At 40.8% G+C, this 14,265-nt stretch overlaps 1 protein-coding gene across 1 annotated transcript in view; it reads right to left on the reverse strand.

Annotated features, from left to right (window-relative positions):
* LOC122539873 (venom phosphodiesterase 1-like) overlaps positions 1–14,265 on the reverse strand; it is a 112,077-nt gene that overhangs the window by 58,877 nt on the left and 38,935 nt on the right. Inside the window, exons 8-9 of the mRNA XM_043675009.1 lie at positions 12,422–12,541; positions 4,690–4,799 (exon numbers count right to left, since the gene is read on the reverse strand). Coding sequence (XP_043530944.1) covers positions 4,690–4,799; positions 12,422–12,541 — 230 coding nt within the window. The remainder of the gene's footprint in view (positions 1–4,689; positions 4,800–12,421; positions 12,542–14,265) is intronic.

The following is a 14,265-nucleotide window of genomic DNA, read 5'->3' on the forward strand; positions in this document are numbered from 1 at the left end:
CAGAAAATAGTGAGAGATAGTAAAGGCACTCAAGCTAAAAAATTGATTACATTGGTTATTTTTGATGGATTGGCTACAATTATCAATTAGGTCTTTTTAACATAACTAAGTAGAAGAAACAAACCTCTAGATTTGTAACAGATGTGGCAATATAAATCAGACAAAACACATTATTTGACCATTAAATCATTTAACTTCATACACGTACTAATATTTCATAAAAATTCTGTTAATCTGGATCAAAAGCCAATGAGGTAACTAAAATATTAACTGATGTTTAAATAAAATTCCATTGTCTGTTATTTTATTGAAGATTTCAAGCTGTTTGAAGTAATCAGCTATTTGTTCAAATCGTAGACAAAAGCATTTTGTACAGATATGTTTTACTGCATGGCATGAAGGATCATGGGACTTAAAATCAGCAGTTGGCCATTCAGCTCTTTAAGCTTGGTCTTACGTTCAATAGAATCATTACTGATCTGGTTGTGGCCTCAATTTCACTTTTCTGGTTATCCCTATACAACCCTTAACTCCCTTATCTATTAACTATTTAAACTCATTTTGAGGCTTATGACTGAATTGAATTGTGTGGAATATGTTTTAGACAGCCTGCAGTAGTTTACCAGAACAACTAGAAATTTTCCATCCGTTTTTAAAAAGTACATATTTTCCACATGTGCCCTGCATGTACCAATATTTCAATATATATTTAGTTAATATGTTTGGGTGACCACTGTCAGTTGAAGAGCGAGAGTAAAAATCTATTCCTGGCTAACAGTGGTGACATGTTGTAATATCTTGGTTACAAACTAAAATAAGAGAAACATGGAATGCTTTTACTTCCAAATACATTCTTAAAGCTGAGAAAACTTGCAACTTTATCAACATCTCCCAACCTCCACCCCATTTACCACAAAGATTGTAACCTGCCTAAACTAGTATTAGAGGGAGGAGAAAGTGGTAAATCTCTCAGCATTCACTATGCTGTGTAGGTAGTAATGCTACTGCTACTTGGCATCAAGTGATAAATCTCAGTAGCTAGGTTTCATCATATTCATTACATGGTGACAATGCCTACTTGATTTTCATACAGATCATTCCACAGAAAGATTGCTTTTTTTTGTCCTTTCATGCAGTGGGGCATTATGAAATTTGGTTTTAATTCTTTCATAGAATGTGTGAGTTATAATTGTCCTTGAATTAAGTGACTTGTCAGACCATTTCAGAAGGAAGGATATTCGTGAACCACATAGCTTTTACAACAGCCGAGGGCACCTGTTATGGTCATCATTTATAGAGACTAGCTTTATATTCCACGTTTACGACTTGAATTTAAATTCCACCAGCTACCATTATGGGATTGATATTGGCATTTCCATATCACAAACCTGGGCTCTGAAATACCAATCTAGGGATATTATCACTATGTTACCGAGTCCCACTTATGAGATATCTAACAGAATGCTGAATTAAAGATTGGGATAACTTTTCAGTGCCCCTGGGAAATGGGGTTTAATGCTTGTGAATAAAAGGGGAATGACTTTAGGACAGCTCTAGAGGATTTGGCCAGTGCCGGATAGGGAACATGAGCTTCACAGAGGCAGGCAGTCAATTGGTGCAATTAATGTGTTACAAAGGAGCCGTTTTGTGACAACAGCGGTGTTTTCCCACCACTGGATGGCTTGTTGCTGTATGCAGATGACACCAGCTCAGTTGAGAAGGTCTCACATGAACAGCTTGTGAGCCATTAGGGCCAGAGACTTCATGCCCAATGACTGGGTTGCCAGGATGAAAGACTGCAATTATCACTCCCTCTGTAGAGGGCTGTCCCCTCACTGTGATGGCCTTATTGGCTCTGGGCCTCTTTTCTTAATGATTCATTGTAAGCAGAGGGCATCTTCTTGTTTTAGTTTTTGGAGACTGACATCATTGGGGCTCTGAAGAACTTGATTGTCATACTTAATAGGATGACAAAAGCAGAGGCAGGGAATTAGTATTGCACTGTTTGGGTGGTTGTGCCAGTGAGAAAAAAAATAGATGAGCATGAAACCACTTTATGGGCTTAATGTTAGGGACCCAGCATCCACCCAAAATTCAGCCAATCATCCTGGATAATTGGCCAAGTAAAGGCTTCAATTAGGGCAAAGGCAAGTGGATCCATGGCTGCGCCCACACCATGTAAAACTGGACAGGCTGAGAACTGATTGGAAAGCACTGGCAAACCAGAAGGAGAACTTTACGTACTCCCTACCTGATGACACTGGGAACACAAAATCTTACCCAGAGGTTCCATTCTCTAAATTCATTCATGGTCCAATATTTACCTATGCACACTGTGTTTTCTTGACTTCTGAAAATACTTGAAGATTTCTGATTACAAACATGAAAACCTAGAAAATCTATGGCCCAGGAGGAGGCCTTCTGATCATTGTGGTAGGAAAATTGTTGTAGAGCCTAATCCCAATTCCAGATGCTGGTCAGTAGACCTGTAGGTTCTTGCATTTCATGTGTATATCCAAGTATTTTGGAAACATACTGAGAGCTTCAGTCACTGCCACCCTTTCAGACAATGAGAGTGGAATCTCCCCCCCTCAGAGATGATAATTTTACAGTAAGAAGGGCACCCAAACTCAGCCATCTCCTTGCCGCCACTAGAATTACGTTCGGGATCAGAAAGCCCATGGTTTACTTTCCCAGTTGCCACTAATTGAGGCTCCTAAGTGATCAATTAAAGACACCTTAAGCACCTCACCGACCAACACTGGGAAAAATCTTGCTGCGAATGAGCCTGTTCCTGTACAGTGTGCATGGCAGATCAAACTTGTCACATCAGGATGTAGGGGTTCCTCAATCAGAGACAACTAATGCCTGATTGAGGCGTTAGTCATTGAGCAAGTGACTGTCTGCTGGAAGCCAACACTATGCCCTTGATTCCAACCTCACATGCCCCTGTCTCCACATTATTCCAAATTCAAGAAACAACTCCTCCACTGCCTAACATGGAGGGTCCAGGGTCATCCAAAATCCTGGGACTGCAAGGATCTCCTTCTTACATCAGCCACAAGCTGGGAGCACAGTAGGCCAGCCACCTGATGGCCTCCAAGGATCTTGATTCCAGGGGAAAACCCGCCAGTGGCCTTGTCATTGCCTTTTGGCAAAAAATTAATGGAATCTGGAAGATGCAGGTAAGATCCTGATGCCCCAGCAGGATTACGCCCAATTTTCAGACTCCCATCACCCTCTGGATGAAAGGATATCTTCCTAATGTTCCAATGTCTTTTAATATTGATGTGAGTTTACATCCAGCAGGATGACTTACCCATATATTTATCCCATAAGATAAAACACTGGAATGGTTATCATGGTCTTGTGAAACTAACATTTCTTACAGCTGACTATCATGTCCAAACATTTCATTCACAGGCACACACTGTTCGGGGCCAACATTAGGCTATTAGTTTGCAACAGAAAGTAATACGTCTTCAAATGATCCCAAGGTAAGATGGAGTATGAGATCTTTATACCTGCACATTGCATGCAAAGATACAGTACTGATACCACATGCATGTCTCTTAAAGGTATTATGACACATTGACCATGAGATGTGACCCAATATAATCCTTCAATCAAGAATGGCTAGCATTAGTTTTCACAGAATATAGCTCAGCAGATGTGAACTAAATTATGACAATTATCCAGGAGAATTAGAAAAGTCTAACTATAACAATTTCATGAAAACTGTCTAAACTTCCCAAATCTTACATTACGCATTTAAAGAGGATTCAGTAAGTTAAAATCATCTGAAAAAATTGTCCATGGAACTGATCCACAGTTTTATATCCAAATGTACTTACGCAATGAGTTAATGGGATGGAACAATTTTCAGTGAGGAATGATTAAATACATTGCATCTTCATACATACAAAATTCTTACAGAGATGCAGGAAGACTGTTCCCCACGGTTAGGGTGTCCGCAGCTAAGGAATATGGTCTCAGAATGAAGGGCAGGCAAGTACTGGGTTGAGAGGCAATTTCTTCACACCCTGTCCCAAAGTGTTGTGGAGACTCAGTTGTTGAGTATGTTAAGACTGAAATTAATGAATTTTCACATTTTGAAAACAAGAGATTTGGGGATAGTTCTGGGAAATAGTGTTGAAGTAGAAGTCAGCCATGATTTCATTGAATGGTGGAATGGACCAAAAGGGTGATTAGCCTGCTCCTATTTCTTTTGTCCTTATGGATATACTGACAATTATTTTTAGCAAGGGGAAATGTAGATAGGACCCTTTGATGGAACTACACAGCCCAGCATTGTCAGAAGTCACACAATACCAGGTTTATTTAAAATCACAAGCTTTCGGACCGCTGTTCCTTAGTCAAGTGAAGTGACTGGAGATGTGCATGCAAGTAAGCTAATGAATCCATATTCTATGCAGAAAAAGAACTGCAGAAAACAGGAAAGGAGTGGGAAAATCAGAGTTGGTCCAAAGCACCTTTTTTGAAAAAGGATTCCAAATTGTCATAAATGCAGTCCTAATACTCACTTCATTTTCCTTTGCATTAAAAATAGATTTCTGTGTTTCAAATATGCATTCTTGCTATTGTTGCACAACAATGCTCATTTCATAATTTTCCAAGCAAACTATTTCATGATTATTTCATATTATTTGCATATCATATAAAACTTACTTATTGAATTTCACATATTTATTTGGGTATGTTCCATTTATTTTCACTTCAGATCCAGGCCAGAAGAAAGTGCCTGCTTGTAGGCCTTGGTACATAGCTGTCAGCCACAACTAGGTAAAGAACAGAAGTACAAAATATTCACATTTATTAATCAGTAATTCATATGAAAAATATGATGATAGGAGAGCTTAGTGACATAGGTCATTGGAAGATTGCCCCCTCACCCTTGCATTTCTTTGCTACCCTTGTCCAACTGTGTCAGCTTCAACCATCCACAAGTCAGATACAGCAAAGCCAAGAAAAAGTCAAACTCTCTAATTTTCCCAAACAATGGTCTAATTATTAGTAATTGATGTAAACAGACCCTAAATCATTAAGAACTGATGTTAATCTTACCAAAATGACAACTGGCATTCTCCATGGCCACCAGCCTTCTTGACATTTTGTCCATGCAAATAGTCATCGGCAAGCCACCAGTCTCACTACACAGACATGGAAATGAGGAGCAGGAGTAGGCCATTCAGCCTTTCAAGCCTTGATCGCCATTCAATATGGTCGTGACTGACCCTCTATCTCAAAGCCATATTCCTGCTTTCTTCCATACCCCTTGATGCCTTTAATATCTAATAATGTATCTATCTCTTTCTTGAATATATTCAGCGACTTGTCTCCACAACCTTATGTGATAGAGAATTGCTCAGGTTCACAATCCATTATTCTGCATCTCAGTCCTAAGTTACCTACACTGTATCCTAAGCATGTGAACCCTTGTTCTGGACTCAACTAGGGAAGACAATCTCTCTGCGTTAAGCCTGCCAAGCCCTGTTAGATCCCCACTCATCTTTTTAAGCTCAAGTGAGTTCAGGCCAGTTGAACTAAACTCATCATCATGTGTGCCCTCAGGCCAACAAAAACACGTTACTTCAGCCCTTCTAAATTTGCATCTATGACACCTAAGATTTCTCCAGGCCATTTTGCTCTCAGGAACATAAATGTTTTTCATTTACTTGCAAAGGATGTCACCTATGGCGCTTAGCTTGTTTTCTTAGCATTTTTAGCACTTTACAATGCATTACTTCATAAATGCTTCTGTTTCTTTTGTTCTTATGAATGTTTAACATAAATATTGACAAATATTTTTAGCAAGGAGAAACAAAGTTATGGTCCTTTAGTAGAACTACCCACCCCAGCAATGGAACTGGCAAGCACAGGAGTGTTGCTTGCAAGTAGGCAAATGTATCTTTATTCCATATTGACAAAAACTACAGGAAATGGGAGTAGTTCCTATGCACTTCTTTTAAAGGGCTCCCAAATTGGTTTGACTTGCCACAAATCCAGTCCTAATATTCACTCCGTATGCTTTAAAAATAGATTTCTGGCTTTCAAATATTCATTCCTGTCATTATTGCACAATGATGTTCATTTCATAATTTTCCAAGCAAATTGTTCATGACTTGCATATTCCATAAAACTTACTTATTGAATTTCACATACTTATTTGGGTATGTTCAAATTTATTTTTGCTTCGAGGAAAAACAGCACACACTCACTAATCCAGGGCTGTCAACCTCTGTGGCTTGCATTGCTTTTTAGTGCAGATGGAGGGGCAGGCAGCCTGTGATGATGGGAAGGGACTGGAAGGTCAATCTATCAGTCAGACAAGAGGTGGCCATATCATTGTGCAACACCCACTGTACATCATCATCAAACCTGCAGCATGTGATTTGCAGTTTACACAGTAAGCACACTGCATGTACTTCCAACAAATGGCCATGTAAAGGGGAGCAATCCTTAGTTGGGTAAAGGGAGATTGCATTCAGTCATGGGATATTTTAGTGCAGGGCCACAGTTAATCAAACATTTGGTGTTATCAGTGAAATGGTTCTTCAGAGACAAGCATTTCAGCATCAATCACCCTTTATTGGCAAATGCAAAGCCTTTAACAAAAGCACCGCCTCTCACTCAGTCAGGCGCTCCCATATCCCTGACATTCATCCCTTTATATCAGCCAGGACTCCCTGACTGGACCAGATTAACAGATCCAATTACAGGGAACTCATATTCTATAAGGTTCACCTGCTGACTTTTTTACAATCACTACAAGCAGAGTCCATGGATCAGGCCATGTTTAGTCCTGAAGATCAAGTACAATCAATCTGGGGATTACAGGTGGATCAGAGAGGATGCTGTAGAATTAGTTCAAGAAGGAGTGGTACAAATTTTCCTCCAATAAAACTAAGGATTGAATATAGTAGAAATAGAAAAAAGAGCAGTTAGTGGTGATGCAGGATCAGGAGAAGTGATGTGGTATCCCTGTGTGTGTATTGAAAGTTCAGAGGATAGGAAGGCCTTATAGTTTGGAATGATGAGATGGGTAAGTGCCATTTAATGCTGCACGTAATACTGAGAGGTATAGTCCATGAGTCTTGGTGAGAGGCATGTGCAGTGGCAGAGTCAGTGTGAGTCATAGCCATATGAGTGTGAGGCAGTAAAGGAATGAAAGTAGGACAAACAGGAAGAAAGTTAGCCACCAGGATACACAAATATCAGCTAGCCACAAAAAGACATTACCCTCTCTCCCTCGTAGCCCTACACACAGATGAAAAAACCCACCATTTCGACTGGGACAACACATCGATCCTGGGACAGGCTAAGCAAAGACATGCCAGAGAATTCCTTAGAGGCCTGTCACTCCAACCACAACGCCATAAACAAACACATAGATCTAGATGCCATCTATCAACCCCTCAGAAAACGAACAGGAAATGACATCACCACAAACTCCAGGAACCCCATTCAGGAGAAAGATATAAATAGAAAGCAGGAGACAACAGCTTCGCTTCACTTGGAGGTCGCCACTGATGACGTTACCTAGCTAGGTAATGAAACGTCTGGATATCAAACCTACAGCTCAGCGAGCAAACCTACACCCTAAACCTCAACCTGAGCTGCAAACTTTCACAAACCTTGCAGGAATGAAAGTGCACTTACCCTTGCGCAGTGCAGAAGATTTTTGATTTTTTTTGCTGCAGTACGTTTCACTTAGGGCAAAGCACTGTCCTAGGCTACAATTTATGTCCAGGTTGGCTGGGCTCTAATGGCACAGGTTCCTGTGCTAGACAGCTGGAAAATGAATGTCCTCCTCTCCATTACACTATCCACCAACACCACGAGCACCCACCCCACGAAGCCGGGTCCAGACCTTTCCTTTCTCTAGGCTTTGTGTTGAATGTTGAGGCTTCAGCTTCATTGTCTGAAGGATAAAACCTGGTTTGCAGCATGTGAACTGGTGTGTTGTTGGGCTTTAAATGAGGTACCAAAGGACTGAAAGTTGAGAAGATCCTCAGTAGCAGTGAGCACTTTCATTTCTTTCAACTGCCCAATTCCCTAGGAAAGGCATTCAGGAGTCCAGTTGCATAATTATTGAAGTGAAGAGTGAACAATTACATGAGAAAAAATCCTCCCAGTCATGGCGGACCAGACACCATGAATTTTCCTCGACAAAACACTGATTAAAATGGACAATTTCCACACAACAGAATGGCAAAAGCATAAAGCAGTTGTTTTGATTTTGATTTGATTTGATTTATTACTGCCACGTGTACAGGGGAGCAATGAAATATGTTGTCTTTTATGCTTTGCAGGTAGATTGTACTATACAAGTGCATCAGGGTAACAGAACACAGTGCAGAATACAGTTTACAGTGGCTGAGAAGGTGCAGAGAGAGATCTACATTATTATTTAAGAGTTCCATTCAAAAGTCTGGTAACAGTGGGGAAGAAGCTCTTCTTGAATCTGTTCCTAAGTGTAGTCGAACTTTTATATCTTCTGCCTGACAAAAGATAGGGGGGAAGGGTGTATCACTAGGATGGAGGGGTTTTTGATTATGTTGGTTACTTTCCCAAGGCAGCAGGAAGACTCCCTTGTCAGATCCACACCCCCCACCGACCCAACCTCCACTCCCGGCACCTTCCCTTGCAACCGCAGGAGGTGCAACACTTGCGCCCACACCTCCCCCCTCACTTCTCTCCAAGGCCCCAAAGGAAAATTCCATATCCGCCACAGATTCACCTGCACCTCCACCCACATCATCTACTGCATCCGCTGCAGCCGGTGTGGCCTCCTCTATATTGGGGAGACAGGCCGCCTACTTGCGGAGCGATTCAGAGAGCACCTCTGGGCCACCCGGACGAACCAACCCAACCAACCTGTGGCACAGCATTTCAACTCCCCCTCCCACTCCACCGAGGATATGCAGGTCATTGGACTCATCCACCGCCAAACCACAACAACCCGACGGTCGGAGGAGGAGCGTCTTATCTTCCGACTGGGAACACTCCAACCGCAGGGGATGAACTTGGACCTCACCAGTTTCTTCATCCCCCCTCCCCCCACCTTGTCTCAGCCGGATCCTTCCAGCCCGGCACCGCCTTCCTGACCTGCAGTCTTCTTCTTGACCTCTCCGCCTCCATCCTACTCCGACCTATCAGCCTCACCTTGACCTCTTTCCACCTATCAAATTTCCAACGCCCCTCCTCCAAGTCCCTCCTCCCTACCTTTTATCTTCTCCTGCTGAACACTCTCTGCTCATTCCTGAAGAAGGGCCTGTGCCCGAAACGTCGAATCTCCTGTTCCCTGGATGCTGCCTGACCTGCTGTGCTGTTCCAGCAATAAAGTTTCAACGGAAGTATAGGTGAGTCAATGGATGGAAGGCTGGTTTACATGAGCTGGGTTCACAACTCTCTGTAGTTTCTTGCAGTCTTGAGAACAGCAGTTGCCATTCCAAGCTGTGCAGCATCCATTTAAAATGCTTTCTATGGTGTATCTATAAAAATTTACAAGAGTCATTACGGACATGCTGAATTTCCTTAACCTCATGAAGAAGTAGAGGCATTGCTGTGCTTTCTTGATCATCGTGTCAATGTGGGTGGACCAGGACAGATTACTAGCAGTCATCACTCCTGGGAACTTGACGTTCTTGACCATCTCCACCTCATTGATGGGATGTGTCCTCCACTTCACTTCCTGAAGTCAATAACCAGTTCCTTCATTGTGCATGGAGAGACTTTTGTTGAAATAACTCCACAGCGGCTAGTATCCTGTCACCAAGTCATTCTTTATTTAAACGTGGAAAGCACTTGATACTGATCCAATCTCATCAGAGTGAACAGGATGTTTGGCAATCCTGTTTATATCTGTCAGCAGGACTCGCTGATTGGACTGGATTAATAGCCCCAATCAGGGAACTCATATTTTATGAAGTCCACTTAGCTGACCTCATTACACTTACTACAGTTATAGAGTCATAGAGATGTACAGCACAGAAACAGACCCTTCAGTCCAACTCGTCCATTCTGACCAAATATCTTAAATTGATCTATTTCCATTTGCCAGCACTTGGCCTGTATCTGGGTAAATCCTTCCTATTCATGTACTCATCCAGATGCCTTTTAAATGCTGTAATTGTATCAGTTTCCACCACTTCTTCTGGCAGCTCATTCCATAGATGTACCGCTCTTTATGTAAAAACGTTGCCCCATAGGTCCCTTTTATATCTTTCCCTCTCACCTTAAACCTGTGCCACCTAGTTCTGGATTCTCCCAACCAAGGGAAATGACCTTGTTTATTTACCCTATTGATGTCCCTCATGATTTTATAAACCTCTAACACCATGTCACTAAGCTCTTTATCTCCTGTACAGTTGAACCAAAGCTGGTGGGCAAAAGGATTAATATCAACAGTTAAAAATGAGAGGGAAGAAAACCTGACTGTAAGCAAGTGAGGGACCAATCACATATGTGATTCCATGTTTGATGGCAGCTGAATTGAAAGTTGTGCTACGCATGCTTATTGTACGCTGGATTAATCTATGCACCATCTCTACATGCCTGCATTGAAGTATGCTTTCCTGGAGACAGGTTTGACATTGCAGTGGAGTTGCACTATCTCAGGCCATGCTAGCCCTCTGGTCTATTTAGCAGCTGGCATTATCAGACCAACAATTCTGATATAGTTCTTTGCTGATCCAGATTCTACAAAAACAGTTAGCACATTGATGCAGGATGTTGTTCTTCAGTTAGAGTTAAGTGATTTCTCATCTTGTGACATAATTTGCAATGACTGATAAAGTTCAATGTCACAGCATGTGAAAATGATTTTAAAGAGCCTTCTAAAGGCACTTATTGCACAGTTCATCAGGATGTCTGCTCAGATTCTTCTACATCCTTCAGTGCTGGCTGATTCTGCTGGGATTGGTAGTTTTGTGAATTTTGTGTTTCATCAAAGTAAGCAATCATACATACTTTGGTAAATTATTTACCAAAGCACTATTCTAGTAAACCTATGATAAATTTTCTAAATTAGCAACCCTCTCATATGAGTCTGTCTGCTAAGTTCTGCTAATTCTGAAATCCTCTCAGTTTACAAGGAACTTGAAGATTTCTCTATTTTGAGTGACCTTTACAATAATAAAAATTATCACACTCATATTGCAAAAACATAAGTAGCTTTTAAGTAAACTGTCATGTGAACTGCAAGATGATATGTGAAATATAATTCAAATTGTGAATGCCTGCAAAAGGTAAAGCTGACAACAAACATTTCTTCTATAAGATGTAATCAAAGAAATGTCCCCTCAAGATGTTACTTAATGTTATCATGAATTAATTTACTAATAATTGTTATGCCGACTTATTTGTCACTCTATTCCTGTAAACATTGGACTTTCTGTTTAATAATGGAGCAATCAGATTGCATACTAAAATGCAGTTTAATTGATTCTAAAACGTTAACTGCTTTTTTGGTCAGTAGGGTTCCTCAAGCTTAGCACAGGCTGCAAAGGTAGCACCCAGACATAGCAGCAGGAACAGAAAGACTAAAGTACCCTGAAATCACTTTGGGCGCACAAGAGTCAATGTTATGTGGAACCAAGCACTGATTATAAATACAGCACTTCGTAATATATTTAGTGTGGTCTCTTTCTGTCTGTTAATGATTCTGATTGGCTCTGTTTCTCATAATTAACCTTGAAGGTGCTGATCACAGTAGGTGATTACATATGCATCTTCTGGAGATGTACCTGGACCACTGAGGAACCTAACCCCTAATGTACTCTGGAATGGACATGATTCTGAGAAACGTGATCTTCGATTATGTGTGTATGTTTGAAGTCTCAATCAGCATTGTACAGTGTCTCTACATCTCAGAAATAGTTGAATGCTGTTGCTCACTAATGTTTTTAAACTAACCATACATTCCAGCCTACCTCCATACCAATGCTCCAGCCGAGGAACTGAGTAAGAGGTAATCGAAACAAAGCATAACAATGGGCAACGCCTGAAAGATTCTTAGAACATCACACCAAAATTTCAACCCAACATTGGGAATTTGAACTTTAGCTGCTTGGATAATTAAGTTCCACGTCCTGACATTCTAAATGCTCTGGGCAGATTAGAAGACGCCTCCTCTCCCTTTATTTCACTGTACAGTCCTTAAAGGTCGCCTTGTGACTGTGCATGCAGGCATCTTAAAAGGATTGCTGTTAGAGCATTTGTCCCCTGGGTGGCACATTCCCCAAAGCTGCATAGCCACACCCCCACTTTGTTTAGGATTACTCATTCGGACAGAACATTTCCATACCATTCCTCATAATTATATTCCTAAATATGCAGAACTGCTGAGATGTGTGCTAAATTCTAATTAAACAAAACAATTATTATATAGTATACTCACTGGCTGTCCACCCCACCATACTGGATTGTTTTTCTCATCACCAGACAGAGAGAAAGACATCTTTAATTTAACATCATACATGTTGTTGTCAACAATGCCATGTGTTTCCGAATACAGTCCCTAAAAATAAAAAAAAAGACATTTACTTCAGATTAACTGAATTCATCACTTCCTATTAGAATTACTATCATATTCTGACAGCTCTGAGTAATTATACAAAATACAAGCTGCATAATAAATATTGTGCTCCCAGTACTTTTTAGGAGTCTTCCTGATTGTGACACTGGTCTGGAGAACCCTGCAAATGCAACTTACATAAATTTACAGACCTGATTGCTAATAACTTGTCAGTTTTCAGAACAGTCTGCGAAAAAAGGAGGTAGTAGCTGTGACAATTCCAGTGGGGGAAGGGCATATTATTATTGCTGTTGTAGCCAAAACATTTATATGACTGGTCCAGTTCAGTTTCGGATCAATGGTAATCTCCAGAATGTTTATAGTAGGGAATTCAGTGATAATCAAGAAAGAATCCACTGTATCCATGGAACGGCAAGTGGAGGTGACTAGATTCTGTCTATGGAAAAGGTCACTGGTAGATGTTTCTGGAATGTGAATATTACATGCTACTTGTCATATCAAGTCTGAATGTAGTCCAGGCCTCACTGCATATGGACACGGATTGTTTCAGTATATGAAGAGTTGTGAATGGTACTGAAGATTGTGCAATTATCTCCACTTTTCATTTTCTGATAGAGGGAATGTCCATAAGACCATAAGACATAATAAGCCATCAGCCCATTGAGTCCGATCCACTTTTCAATGAGACCATAATGAATTAAAATCCTCAATTCAACTTTCCTGCCTTTTCTCTATTACCCTGGATCCTCTTACTGATTAAAAATCTATCTCAGCCTTGAATATAATTAATATCCTAGTCTCTACAGCCCTCTTTGGTAAACCACAGTCACTACCCTCTGAGAGAAGAAAGTCCTTCTTGTTTCTATATTGAATAGGCAACCTCTTATACTGCGATTATTCCCTCTAGTCCTAATTTTTCCCACAAGGGCAAACAACCTTGCTGCCTTATCAAGCCCCCTTACAATTCTCAATGTTTCAATAAGGTCTCCTCTTGTTGTTCTGAACTCCAGTTAGTAGTGGCCCAACCTCTCCTCTCCTCTCCTCATAAAACAGTTCCTGCATATTCATGATCAACCTAGTGAATGTTCCTTGGACTGCCTCCATTGCCAGTATATCTTTCTTAGATAAGGGACACAAAACTGTTCAGAGTATTCTAGCTCACTAGTGCCTTGTATATTTTTAACAAGTCCTCCCTATTTTTATATTCTATTCCTTTTAAATAAAAGTCATTGATGAAGTACTTGAAATTGGTTGACCCTAGAACATTACACTGAGGAACTCCTGCAAAGATGACCTGGGAAGAAATGATTAACCTCCTGGGTAATCCAAGATGGAGGACGGGAAAATTTCTGGCTGTAAGAGCTGCTCCTTTTTTTGAGGTATTTTAGGTGTTTGAGGTGATTTCCTCAAATTCCAGGAGCAGCAATTACGTTTTATATGCTGTTGCATTGTTTTGGAACTTTGGAAAAAAAAAGTCAAAACAACAGCAGTTTAAAAGGGAGAAGAGCAGACAATGGAAGCACATGGTGAGAACAGTGCAGGAGAGAGAGAGAGAGAGAAAAAAAAAGCCTGCACAGTTACCGCCTTTGCTGTTTGAATTCGTGTATCGCTGGACATCGGGGTGCATCTGGGAAAATTAACAAACAGTGAAATTCACAACTAATCTTGGAGGGACTGTTGGGTGAAGTTCACAGCACAGAATCAGA

This window comes from Chiloscyllium plagiosum, chromosome 3 (assembly GCF_004010195.1).
Source record: "Chiloscyllium plagiosum isolate BGI_BamShark_2017 chromosome 3, ASM401019v2, whole genome shotgun sequence".
In the NCBI taxonomy this organism is placed as follows: Eukaryota; Metazoa; Chordata; class Chondrichthyes; order Orectolobiformes; family Hemiscylliidae; genus Chiloscyllium; species Chiloscyllium plagiosum.